Source organism: Oncorhynchus kisutch, linkage group LG26 (genome assembly GCF_002021735.2).
Source record: "Oncorhynchus kisutch isolate 150728-3 linkage group LG26, Okis_V2, whole genome shotgun sequence".
Taxonomy (NCBI): Eukaryota; Metazoa; Chordata; class Actinopteri; order Salmoniformes; family Salmonidae; genus Oncorhynchus; species Oncorhynchus kisutch.
Window position 1 is genome coordinate 19710424 of NC_034199.2, and position 14285 is coordinate 19724708.

Sequence of the window (14285 nt, forward strand, 5' to 3'; positions counted from 1 at the left end):
CAAACATAATGATGGTCATTATGGCCAAACAGTTCTCTTTTTGTTTCATCAAAGCAGAGGACATTTCTCCCCATGTGCAGTTGCAAACCGTAGCCTGGCTTTTTTTATTGGCGGCTTTGGAGCAGTGCCTTCTTCCTTGCTGAGCGGCCTTTCAGGTTATGTCGATATAGGACTCGTTTTACTGTAGATATAGACACTTTTGTACCTGTTTCCTCCAGCATCTTCACAAGGTCTTTTGCTGTTGTTCTGGGATTGATTTGCACTTTTTGCACCAAAGTACGTTCATCTCTAGGAGACAGAACGCGTCTCCGTCCTGAGCGGTATGACGGCTGCGTGGTCCCATGGTGTTTATACTTGTGTACTATTGTTTGTAAGATGAACGTGGTACCTTCAGGCGTTTGGAAATTGCTTCCAAGGATGAACCAGACTTGTGGTCTACATTTTTTTCTGATGTCTTGGCCGATATCTTTTTATTTTCCCATGATGTCAAGCAAAGAGGCACTGAGTTTGAAGGTAGGCCTTGCAACACATCCATAGGTACACCTCCAATTGACTCAAATGATCAATTAGCCTATCAGAAGCTTCTAAAGCCATGACATAATTTTCTGGAATTTTCCTAGCTGTTTAAAGGCACAGTCAACTTAGTGTATGTAAACTTCTGACCCACTGGAATTGTAATACAGTGAATTATAAATGAAATAATATGTCTGTGTCATGCACAAAGTAGATGTCCTAACCGACTTGCCAAAACTCAAATCAAATCAAATGTATTTATATAGCCCTTTGTACATCAGCTGATATCTCAAAGTGCTGTACAGAAACCCAGCCTAAAACCCCAAACAGCAAGCAATGCAGGTGTGGAAGCACGGTGGCTAGGAAAAACTCCCTAGAAAGGCCAAAACCTAGGAAGAAACCTAGAGAGGAACCAGGCTATGAGGGGTGGCCAGTCCTCTTCTGGCTGTGCCGGGTGGAGATTATAACAGAACATGGCCAAGATGTTCAAATGTTCATAAATGACCAGCATGGTCGTATAATAATAATCACAGTAGTTGTCGAGGGTGCAGCAAGTCAGCACCTCAGGAGTAAATGTCAGTTTGCTTTTCATAGCCGATCATTAAGAGTATCTCTACCACTCCTGCTGTCTCTAGAGAGTTGAAAACAGCAGGTGTGGGACAGGTAGCACGTCCGGTAAACAGGTCAGGATTCCATAGCCGCAGACAGAACAGTTGAAACTTGAGCAGCAGCACGACCAGGTGGACTGGGGGCAGCAAGGAGTCATCATGCATGGTCCTAGGGATCAGGTCCTCCTCCGAGAGAGAGAGAATTAGAGAGAGCATACTTAAATTCACACAGGACACCGGATAAGACAGGAGAAGTACTCCAGATATAACAAACTGACCCGAGCCCCCCCAACACACAAACTACTGCAGCATAAATACTGGAGGCTGAGACAGGAGAGGTCAGGAGACACTGTGGACCAATCCGATGATACCCCCGGACAGGGCCAAACGGGAAGGATATAACAAAACTATAGTTTGTTAACAAAACATTTGTGGAGTGGTTGAAAAACGAGTTTTATTGACACCAACCTATATGTAAACTACCGACTTCAACTGTACCTCACAAACACGTCTGTATCAAACACTCGCTTAGAGCAAGGCAGTTAACCCCTCCGGGTCTCTAGACCTATAGACGAGAGTTAGTGTGGGTTTTCATTATCAGCTCTGTACAAAAAAATAGAAACATGTCGTCAGACATGACACCTTGGACACTGTGCCACTGTCCACATATCACAGAGGGTTAGTTGGAAGTAGTGTCACTGGAGTTGTTCCAGGTCATCGTCATGGCGGTCTCTGTAGATTGCTAGATCATACTAATGTGGCTCTTGAGCAGTCAAACACTTCTCCAGACTTTGTGAAACTGGGCCTACTATGCATTCGGGAAGTATTCAGACCACTTGACTTTTTCCACATTTTACTACATTACAGTCTTATTCTAAAATTGATTAAATTGTTTTATTCCGTCATCATTCTACACACAATACCCCATAACTACAAAGCCAAAACAAGTTTAGACATTTTTGCAAATTTGTTAAAAATAAAAAGCTGAAATTTCACATTTGCATAAGTATTCAGACTCTTTACTCAGTACTTTGTTGAAGCACCTTTGGCAGCAATTAGAGCCTTGAGTCTTCTTGGGTACGAGGCTACAAGCTTGGCACACCTGTATATCGGTAGTTTTTACAATTCCTCTCTGCAGAGCCTCTCAAGCTTGCTGCACAGCTTTTTTCAGGTCTCTCCAGAGATGTTTGTTCGGGTTGAAGTTCGGGCTCTCGCTGGGCCACTCAAGACATTCAGAGACTTGTCCCGAAGCCACTCTTGTGTTGTCTTGGCTTGTGTGCTTAGGTTCATTGTCCTGTTGGAAGGATCTCTGCACTTAGCTTTGTTTATCTTTGCCTCGATCCTGACAAGCCACTACCATGCTTCACCATAGGGATGTTGCCAGGTTTCCTCCAGACGTGACACTTGGCATTCAGGCCAAAGAGTTCAATCTTGCTTTCATCAGACCAGAGAATCTTGTGAGTCTTTAGGTGCCTTTTGGCAAACTCCAAGTGGGCTGTCATGTGCCTTTTGCTGAGAAGTGGCTTCTGTCTAGCCACTCGACCATAAAGGCCTGATTGGTGGAGTGCTGCAGGGATTGTTGTCCTTCTGAAATATCCTCCCATCTCCACGGAGAAACTCTGGAGCTCTTTCAGAGTGACCTTTGGTTCTTGGTCACCTCCCTGACCAAGGCCCTTCACCCAGATTTGCTCAGTGTGGCCTGGCAGCCAGCTCTAGGAAGAATATTGGTGGTTCCAAACTTCTTCCATTTAAGAATGATGAGGTAAAGGGTTTGAATACTTATGTAAATACGGTATTTTTGTTTTTTATACATTTGCAAAAATTTCTAGGCCTGTTTTGTCTTTGTCATTATGGGGTATTGTGTTTAGATTGCTGATTTTTTTTAAATATTTAATACATTTTAGAATAAGGATGTAACATAACAAAATGTGGAAAAAGTCAATGGGGTCTGAATACTTCCAAAGGCACTGTATACAGTTGTGGCCAAAAGTTTTGAGAATGACACAAATATTAATTTTCACAAAGTCTGCTGCTTCAGTGACTTTAGATATTTTTGTCAGATGTTACTATGGAATACTGAAGTATAATTACAGGCATTTCATACGTGTCAAAGGCTTTGGTTGAAAATTACATGAAGTTGATGCAAAGTCAATATTTGCAGTGTTGGCCCTTCTTTTTCAAGACCTCTGCAATCCGCCCTGGCATGCTGGTGGTGCCACTGATGGCAGCCCATTCTTGCATAATCGATGCTTGGAGTTTGTCAGAATTTGTGGGTTTTTGTTTGTCCACCTGCCTCTTGAGGATTGACCATCAGTTCTCAATGGGATTAAGGTCTGGGGAGTTTCCTGGCCATGGATCCAAAATATCAATGTTTGTTCCCCTAGCCATCATACAAACTGAGGCAGCAGACTTTGAAAATTAATATTTGTGTCATTCTCAAAACTTTTGGCCACGACTGTATTCAGAGTACATGTAGGAGTGCTGATCTAGGATCAGTTCTGCCTTTTTAGATAATAATAAATAAGAATATACGGACAGTGGGAACCTGATCCTAGATCAGCACTCTGAGACGCATAATGAATACTGCAATAAGGACAAACTGTAACAAAGACTGTCTGCCGTGTGTGTTGTAGGAACACTGCATGTAGGAGACGAGATCAGAGAGATCAACAGCATCAGTGTGGCCAACCAGACCGTAGAGCAACTCCAGAGGATGTTGGTGAGTGGACATTGTGTATGTACGTGTGTGTGTGCTGCGTGCCTGTGTACTTAAATGCTGAGTATGTGTGTTTGTGTCCACAGAAAGAGATGCGAGGCAGCATCACCTTTAAGATAGTGCCAAGCTACCGGACACAAGGATCCTCCTGTGAGGTAACGCACCGCCATTTCCCCCTCCCTTCTCTCTTTACCCACATCCTCTGTTGATGTTGTGAATGTTTAAATTCCTGACCCTTTGACTAACCAACCGCCTGCCTGGTGGCTGTGTGTGTGTGTGTGTGTGTGTTAACGCTTTCTCTCGGGTGAGGTTCTGTGTGCTCTACTGTGTTCTGCTCAAGGCTGGGTCAGGCGTGCTGCACACCAATTTCACAACCAAGATACCGGAACTCCCCATAATGCCCCCCACCCTGAACCCTGGAACTCTGTGATCTGGCACTGACCACGCACACACATAGACCCAGCACCGCTGGCCAGTCAGTCACACAGAGACCAGAATTCCCCGTTGATACTCTGTAATGCCAAGTGGGAGCTAGTGATGATTTAGCCTGGCAAATAACATTTCAGCCTGACCTTGATGAGCCAGTCTTTGTGAGTCTACTGCCCCTCTGTGGCGAGATAGGGATGTGCAGGGATCATTGCTATTACGATTAGTAAGTAGGATAATCATGTTGATTTGATTGCACAGTCTATGAGCTCATTGAAGACATTGATGACGGTAATTTGGACTTGTTTATTGTGGAGTGTGATTTTTGTTGTATTGGTGTTACTAGATAGTAACTAGATGATGTGTAACCCCATCTTTAATGTAAGGCTGTTGTCGATGTGTAGTACTTTTGACCCCACACTCCTCTCCTGAAATAGCAACAGTTATGTTATGGTCTTTGGTGTGTCTGTGTGTCTGTCTGTGTGTCCTTTCTTTCTTTCTTTCTTTCTTTCTTTCTTTCTTTCTTTCTTTCTTTGCGCGCGCAGAGGCCTCGTGCCCATAAGGGCATGTGCTCCCTCAGATTTGTCCTGTTTTTAAATTTTTCTGACAAAATGAATTACTAAATTCAATTTTAAGGCTAAGTTTTATCATAATTTTTGAGAAGAAGTTGTTTTGCGGAGGGAGCACACTGACTACTGTATTTTGCGGAGGGAGCACACTGACTACTGTATTTTGCGGAGGGAGCACACTGACTACAAGACCAGGCAAGCAGAGTACCCTCCTAGAGTGCTGTGACTATTACCACACCGGCAGTCATGAGTCATGACCGCAGAACAATTCCACATGATGTCATCTCCTTTTATATCCTCTGGACATACCTTTGTAACTAGCTAATTACCATCAGCTCCTAATGGCCTGCTACTCAGGGCTCTATTCTTCCTCGAACCACTCTGACATCAATGCAAATGCCATTGAAAATCACATCAAAACTGTAGGCATATCATACTTTTAAAACTCACCTCACTGTGATGATCAAATTTAAGAACTTCAACAGCAGGTTGAAACAGTGTAAAACAGGTTTTGAAACAACATCCACAACCACTAACACAACGAAATGGACAGAACTTTCTAAGGGGATGATGATGACTCATTCAAATCGCTTATGAGCCCAAGCCCCCCCCCAAAAAAAAACAGATTTAAAATTGTGATTTTGCTGTTATACAATACAGAGCATACTACCGCATATTAGGCATGGCATAAAAACATAAAACTAAATGTATTTAAGATGTGGTACATAATTGGTCTAGCCTACACTTAAAAATTAAACAAATTTGAGTAATCGACGGTTGAGTGTGGGGTTGTATAATTATTTATACTGGATGGACTGGTTATGCTGTATCACATCCGGCCGTGATTGGGAGTCCCAAAGGGCGGTGCACAATTGGCCCAGCGTCCTCCGGGGTAGGTCGTCATTGTAAATAAGAATTTGTTCTTAACTGACTTGCCTAGTTAAATAAAATAAAATGAATATGCTATGCTACAAAATGTCTATCCATGAGTCTGGGAGAGAACGTTTAGCCCTAGGCGATGCGGTTGGTTCATTGATTGTGCAGGGCGGCTTACAGTTAGCCTACAATTATAGTACATTTGTATTTGATTTTGAATAGCCTAGTAATAGGACATTTTTTGTATTTTCAGAATTAAGTGAGTGACACATTACATTCAGCTATACAGACTATCACCACCATACGTTTCCATCTCCTCTCTCTCCTTTACTCCTTTCTGGAGCGTGCAGAGGGGCTGTCAACAGTTCATATTATTTCATATTTAGTGAAATAAATATTTCATATTTAGTGAAATATGTTTCGTTGTTACATGTTACTATTGATGTTACCGCACAGATTTCACTTGGTTTCCCAATTTTTTTTATTTATTTAACCTTTATTTAACTAGGCAAGTCAGTTAATATCAAATTATTATTTACAATTACGGCCTACCTTGGTTAAGCCCAAACCCGGACGACGCTGGGCCAATTGTGCGCCGCCGTATGGAACTCCCAATCACTGCCGATTGTGATACAGCCTGGAATCGAATCTGGGTCTGTAGTGACGCCTCTAGCACTGAGATTCAGTGCCTTAGACCACTGGGCCACTCGGGAGCCCACTCTGGTAGCTGAAGGAACAAGGTTGGAGAGCCCACACAGAGTTTGGGTGGAATATCACTTGTCGGACAGCGAGCGCATGCTCCTCAAACAGTGGTTGATGCGTGGCGTGAATCAAGTATTATATTTATACAGAGCCTTCAGAAAGTATTCAGACCCCTTGACTTTATCCACGTTTTGTTACGTTACAGCCTTATTCTAAAATTGATTCAATAGGTTTTTTCCCTCATTAATCTAAACACAATACCCCATAATGACAAAGCAAAAACAGGTTTTTAGAAAATAAAATTAATCTATTTAATCCATTTTAGAATAAGGCTGTAGCGTGACAAAATGTGGAAGAGGGGAAGGGGTCTGAATACTTTCCAAATGCACTGTATATGTTTTGATTTTCTAAGGTTTGTATCATTCACAACTAAAGTTGCTAAAAAACTCAATCTAGCATATAGGACCTGTTTCAAATGATCACTTTTATGCTCAACATAGCCACTTCATATGTGCACTCGCTTAAAATAAAAATAAAAAAAACACTTTTATTCAGCTAAGTTCAATTATATTCTTCTTACTAAAATCAGATATAATCAAATTAATGGCATGGGACTTATCTTGTCAACTAAATGAACAAGCCTAGGCCCATGCGATTTCCACAGAGTTGGTTATGGCTGCCTTTTCATGTTACACTCCTTGCCTATGGAATAGTCTGCAGACTAAACTTGACTCTTGTCGCCCATTTGAAACATTTATTGTAGGATTTGTATTTTTGTATTTCTTGTAACTGTTTTGGGTAATGCAGGTTCGTGTGCTGTTAGGTTATTCCTCTGTGTAAATGTAATCTGTTGCTCTATTGTTTTGTGTTATCTGTGATTGTTTTGTTTGTCTTGTGTAGTTTCTTAATCATTGTACCTAAACTATACGTGTAAACATGTGTACGCAGGGCCCAGCTGTAAAAGAGACCTTGGTCTCAGTCTGTGTTCCTTGTTGACATAAAGGTGTAATAATAGCATGGAGCCAGGTAACATGGGCCTACAGTAGGGCAACTTATATTCTGTTCTTCTGGAATAAATTCTCTCCATATCATAATATTTCTTAAGACCTGACTAAAACACATCATGGATTTATTGTGACGGTGTAAATTTAACTGATTTTATTAGACTTTTTTTTAAATGTAGATGTCTCAAAGGCGCGCATCAGCGGCTTGTATCCATGGAGCTCTGGAGATGCTAAACCCGTTTATGTTAATTAAAGGTCCGTTACTGTGAGACACGCCTTTACATAAATATTACATTATTTTTAACTTCCGAAAACACCTCATCTTTTGTGACAACTGATGCGACCTCTCTCCTTCAGTGTCGAAATGCATTTGTTGACAGTCATTGCTCTACAAGTCATTTTGCATGCCAAACAACATCGGCCAATATCAGTAGCCTAGTCAAACTGCTCACTGTGCCCAGCTTCGCACGCTGACCAATGAGCTGTTCCTGATGTTGCACATCTGCATGACAACTTCAGCATTCAAATACTAAAATGGCTAGCGTGATATTAGGCTTTATTAGTCGAGTTCCGGTTCACCATCAGCAGTAGTCTTGGTAGTTTGGCTTGATAATTTCACAACGAGCACAGCAATCACTTTTACAATGCCAAAATCATTCGATTGTTCTTTGAGTATCAGGTTACACCCCCCCCCCCCCCCCCCCCCCAAGTCTGATTGTGGTATTGGGTTGGTTGATGCCGAGTCTTCCTCATGGTTCAGCTCAGGTGCCTACATAGTACATGCACCATAGACATGCATCATTTAGTCTACTACACCTGTTGTTTATGAAGCATGTGTCAAATATGTTTAGTTTATTTGAAACTCCTAAGGCATAACAGTTCTTAAAGAATCAGTATATATCATTAACGTGACAATTGAACAGGTAAAGAGGTGACCTATATAGAGAAATATACCTGCTAAATCTGGACCCCCCCCCACCCCCTTATCCTCACGTACTTCTTGTCCCCTCTAAAATAATGGGTGCATGAAGCCCCTGTGTGCGCACACGTGTGTGTGTGCGCAAGTTTGTGAGTGTGTGTCTGACCTGTGTGTCTTGTTACAGAGAGAGTCCCCCTCCACCTCCAGGCAATCCCCTGCCAATGGCACTGGCCACTCCAGTGTTAACAGTTCTATCTTGGTAAGAACCCCCACCCCTAAACACCCAACCAAACACCGAAACTGTCCCCTTCTCCGTCAAGTCAACCAACCCAGACCTTTCACTCTCTCCCCCAGCTGTTGTCTGTTATCATTGTACTGTATATCTTTTTTCAGTTTGATGAAACCCCTATCCCATATTCTATGTATTTTTCTTTTCAGTTGTATATCACATTAAGTTATGATGCTGGTTGTTCAGACCAACCTTTGACTATGACCACATTTCCGATATCTCTGTTTACAAATTGGTGTGCTGTAAAACGCTGCCATGTGCTGTAAAAATGCTGCTGTGTGCTGTGCCTTTCTGCTGGCAGCCTTTTAGTATGCAGAGGAACTGGGAATCCTCAGTCAGTCACAGAAAAGGCTCCGGTCCTTTACAACTCTGTTCCTATACAACTACCTCCAACCTTATCCACTGCTAGACCTACTTACCTAACTACCTACTCACTGACATACTTGCCTACCTACCTACTTACTTACCTACCTATTTATGAACCTACCTCTTACCTACTTCTTTCTTACTTACCTACCTACCTTCCTACCTACTTACGAACCTACCTCTTACCTATCTAACTACGAACTTACCTACCTACCTACCTACTAGCTGTACACCTTGGTATTGCAGCTGCTTTGCTTGCTTTCTGCTTCCTCTCTCTTTGAGTGTGAGAGAGAGAGACTGCCGATGCTCTTCTCGAACACTCATTAAAGTGCAACTCTGTTTGACTGTACCCTCTCTCTTTAAAACGTTGACAGGAGTGGAGGGAATGTTCATGTCTGTGTGTGTGTGTTGTGTTCCGTATACAGTGTTATGGTTGTCTACATGCCTGTCTCTGGTGTAAACGCTCTCTCTGTCACTGGTGGGCTTTTCTCTACAGGATCTGCCGTCTACCATCCAACCCAAGGGTCGACAGGTGAATACCAGTGCTCTCTACCCCGTAAAACAAACACACACACACTGAACTGTACCTCACAACCCCTCCATCCCTTCCCTAACATTTAACTTCTACACCTCTGTGTGTGTGTGTGTGTGTGTGTGTGTGTGTGTGTGTGTGTGTGTGTGTGACGCGTGTGTGCATGTGTCGTGCGTAAGTAAGCATTTGTGCACACGCGCAGTGTGCTTGCGAGTTCACATGCTCACCATCCCCCCAGCCGCCCTCCATTGACTCATTGCCCAGATCAACCCATATGAGGACACTCCGTTCACTTACAATGTTGTTCATATTCTGTGGCTCCAGATCTCCAAGCTGTTCCTGCATGTGTTTAGAGCAGGATAGTGCCTGCTGTGTCGGAGTCTGGCTTAGTGGTTAGCCCACCAGACTCCGGACCATATATATATATACACCCGGCGACATGGGTACAAATCCCGTCTAAGCCCTTTATCTCTGTCTCCCTCTGTATCTGTCTACATTCCAACTTTCACTGTCTGTAAAACAATCAAATACCCCCCAATATATATTTTTAAAGAATAGTGTCTGTTAGACTGGATAGTGGAAAGTATGTAGAACTACTGTAAGCTATGACCTCACCCGAAGACTACTGGATATTGGCCTCAATCCAAAACACATTGACTCCGAATCTGCTCCAGCTGCTCAGACATGTGTGACCTAAAAAGAGCACAGGCTGAATTCAAATTGATTCGATCCGATCTGATGCTTTTTGCCGAGTTATTATTAAGATTTTGAAAGATTCCACCTGGTCCCATAACTCTGAGTTGAACTCCCCTGTGGTAGAGAAAATGTTCTGTCTGGAAAGGCTGATATATTTCAATGAAACTAGACTTCAAATATACAGTCAGGTCCATAATTATTGTCATCCTTGATAAATATTAGCAAAAATCTTTGTTAAATAACATTAAAATGTGGCACTTAATTCACTGGTCGTATGGTAAATACAGCTATTTGCCGTGACCATAAATAATACAATGCTGAGCTATATTGTACGCTACAAATTATATATAATATAATTTAAATACTAATACAATTGCTCAAAGTCATTTTTTTCCTCAATGTAGGTGTCAAAATTATTGGAACCCCTCAAGTTTCTTATTAATAAAAACACACATCTATGTTAACATTCTACTTTTTAAAATGAATCTCAGTTTATGGAACTGTATAATGTCCTTCCATGGCTTCTTGTGTCACTGGGGTATAAAAATGAGGTAACATGCATGTAAAATCCCTTTTTCATCCATCACCATGGGAAAAGGCAAAAAACAGACAGACATGGTTGTTGACCTTCAGAAATCAGGCAATGGGTACAAACAATTGCCAAAAAAAACAAATATACCACTTACCGTTATTATGGCAACAATTAAGAAGTTTAAAACCACTGGGACAGGGGTAAACTTGCCTGGTATTGGACGCATGTTTATCTTGTCTCCACAGTGAGGAATATGGTTTGCGAGGCAAAGAACAGTTCAAGGGCCATAGCTGGAGAATTAGAGCACTTAGTAACATCTTCGGGTCACCAAGTCTCCAAATCTACAATTAGATGCCACCTCTATGCCAATAGGCTCTTTGGTTGCCAGAACAAAATGCCTTTATTGTGAACAACCAACAAATGTAAAAGATTTTTTTGTATTACTTGTTAAACAAATCTTTTTCTCTGAGCAATTTTATAATATAATTGTCCCTTTTTTTGCATACATAATAGAGATCAGTATTTGTATTGTTAATTTTATACAGTCTTTTTCAAATGGTGCAAATAATTTTGGACCTGACTGTAAATGTAAATATTGAAATACAGCTATTCTTTCCTAAATCATCTCATATTCTATTCACATTCTGTTCATATTCTCCTGGATATTTTTTTATCTTCCAATCATAATATAGTCGCATGGAGGAGTGAGTTGTCCCCCACCCTGGTTCCTCTCGCTCCCCAGCTCCCCTGCCTAGCCCAGGGACTCAGTGGCGTGTCACCAACACCCAGATCCTCCCCTTAAGAGATAACAGATTGTGATTGGGCATCCCAAAATCAGATCACTTAGTAGACTGGTGATCACCAGCCCCGGTCCTTGATGGTTATAGGGTAGTACAGGCTTTTGTTCCAGCCCAGCAATAACACCCCTGACTCTACTTATCAAGGTGTCTATGATTTATTGTTGATGGCTAGTAGATATAGTACATGCTGGTTTGGGATTTAAGTCTGCTCACCCTGTGGGCCTATAGGACGATAGCTGGTGACTAACTGTAACTGTGTAACTCAAGAGTATATACCCAGTTAGTAAGGGCAATCCTAGCTGTAAACTAAGGACAGAGGCATTGTTAAAACAGTGGTCATAACCCTCCATCACCCTCTATTGTCATCTTTGTGAACCCCAAACCAAAATAAATACTGACCCCCCCCAAGCCTCCTATAATCTCGCCCATCACCATGTAATATAATCATCAATTATGACCATTATGTTTGAAAAACCCATAACATAGATCACTGATCTCACAGTGTTGGATAGGTTAAAGCTCTTCCATGTCTTTCACCAATCCAGTCATTCCAGATCTTTTCAAATCAAGCCAGGAAGAAATGCGTGTTAAAAGCATTCTAACGGACCTGTCTTGTCGTCATAACCAGGGTTGGGGTCAATTCCATTTCATGAATTGAACTTTTTATTTGCGAATTGTACAATTCTCATCGACAGCAATAGCCTATTCATGAAATGAAAACTTCAATTCATCGCAATGAACTGAAGTAAAGTTGAATTGACCTCCAACGCTGAAGTGGCATCATCCATGTCAATCCCCTCCCATCACCATCACAAAAGTAGAGTTAACGCTTCAGTCTCCATCTCCCCCGCGCTCTGCTCACCATACTGTGTGTGTAGACACTCTGTAGTCGTTTTACTGCATGATGTGTGTGATGCTTTCACATCCTAGATGGTCGTACCCAGACCTCCAATCAAGGATAAAATGTCCATCAAGGTAAGATATAATGTAGCCTCCATAGTGCTAAACCATAGAGATAAAAACAGCAGACATCCTAGGAAATGTTTATCTCTATGGCTAAACCTTAGATATTCCCTTTAGATGACTGTAATAGCAATAGTTGGTAACCAAAACACCATCCCATACAGTACAATCTAACTTAGACTAAGACCACTAAAACTACAATGCAAAAACCATAGTGTTTGGATTGTTGTAAAAAGTCTAGTCAAACTGTATTCAAAATGCATTATCATACAATTCTCTGAGAAAATGAATGAAATCAACATATTGCCTCATACATTATTTTAACAGACATACTTCCTTTATCAGACAAGAATGGTAGCACAAGACTGGTTGTCAGGTCGTAAAGGTGTGCTAAATCAGTCAGTGATACAGAAAATGTAGATTGTGATTTAACAAGACCTATGGCGGATTCTGAAGAGTAACCTATGGCTAATTCTAAAGAGTAACCTATGGCTAATTCTAAAGAGTAACCTATGGCTAATTCTAAAGAGTAACCTATGGCTAATTCTAAAGAGACAACCCTGTGTTAACGATCCCTGTGCCATTTACAGTGCCTTCGGAAAGTATTCATACCCCTTGACTTATTTCACATTTTGTTGTGTTACAACCTGAATTCAAAATGGATTAAATAGATTTCTTACCAATCTACACACAATACCCCATATTGACAAATGAAAACATGTTTTTAGACATTTTTGCAAATGTATTGAAAGTTAAATACATAAATATCTCATTTACATGAGTATTCACAATACTTTGTAGAAGCACCTTTGGCAGCGATTACAGCTGTGAGTCTTTCTGCTTTCCACATCTGGATTATATAACATTTGGCCATTTATTATTTTCAAAAATCATCAAATTGGTTGTTGATCATTGCTAGACAACCATTTTCAGGTCTTGCCATACAGTTTTGATCAAATCTACTTGAAAATGTAACTCGGGAACATTCACTGTCTTCTTGGTAAGCAACTCCAGTGTAGATTTGGCTACAAGGTGAATGTGTTTGGTGGAAAGCAGACTGAACCCGGTTTTCCTCTAGGATTTTGCCTGTGCTTAGCTCTATTCCGTTTGAGGAGTTTTTCCAGGTAAAAAAATAGTCTTTAATGATTACAAGCATACCCATTACATGATGCAGCCACCACTATGCTTGAAAATATGGAGAGTGGTACTTGGTAATGTGTTATGTTTGGGTCAAATCCAATCTAACATTTTGCATTCAGGACAAAAAGTGAATTACTTTGCAAAATATTTTGCATTATTACTTTAGTGCCTTGTTCCAAACAGGATGCATGTTTGGTATATTTGATTTCTGTACAATCTTCCTTCTTTTCACTCAGCCAATTAGTTTAGTATTGTGGAGTAACTACAATGTTGTTGATCCATCCTCAGTTTTCACCTATCACAGCCATTATTAAACTCTAACTGTTTTAAAGTCACCATTGGCCTTATGGTAAAATCCCTGAACGGTTTCCTTCCTCTCTGGCAACTGAGTTAGGAAGGACACCTGTATCTTTGTAGTGACTGGGTGTATTGATACACCATCCAAAGTGTTATTAATAACTGCACCATGCGCAAAGGGATAATCAATGTCTGATTTGTATTTTATTTCGGTTTTACCTCCCTGGTCTTTGTGGTTGAATCTGTTTTAAATTCACTCCTCGACTGAGGGACCTTACAGGTATATGTGTGGAGTGTGTGGAGTACAGAGATAGTCATTCAAAAATCATGTTAAATA

At 41.1% G+C, this 14285-nt stretch overlaps 1 protein-coding gene across 22 annotated transcripts in view; it reads left to right on the top strand.

The window, feature by feature from the left end:
- LOC109871075 (peripheral plasma membrane protein CASK) overlaps nt 1-14285 on the top strand; it is a 208126-nt gene that overhangs the window by 184753 nt on the left and 9088 nt on the right. For 9 of the 22 annotated variants that reach the window (XM_031805739.1, XM_031805742.1, XM_031805748.1 and 6 more), the window contains 5 exons: nt 3755-3840; nt 3924-3992; nt 8518-8592; nt 9485-9520; nt 12479-12523. In XM_031805739.1, the coding sequence (XP_031661599.1) occupies nt 3755-3840; nt 3924-3992; nt 8518-8592; nt 9485-9520; nt 12479-12523 (311 nt within the window). The remainder of the gene's footprint in view (nt 1-3754; nt 3841-3923; nt 3993-8517; nt 8593-9484; nt 9521-12478; nt 12524-14285) is intronic. The other 13 variants (XM_031805744.1, XM_031805755.1, XM_031805745.1 and 10 more) reach the window with 4 other exon arrangements.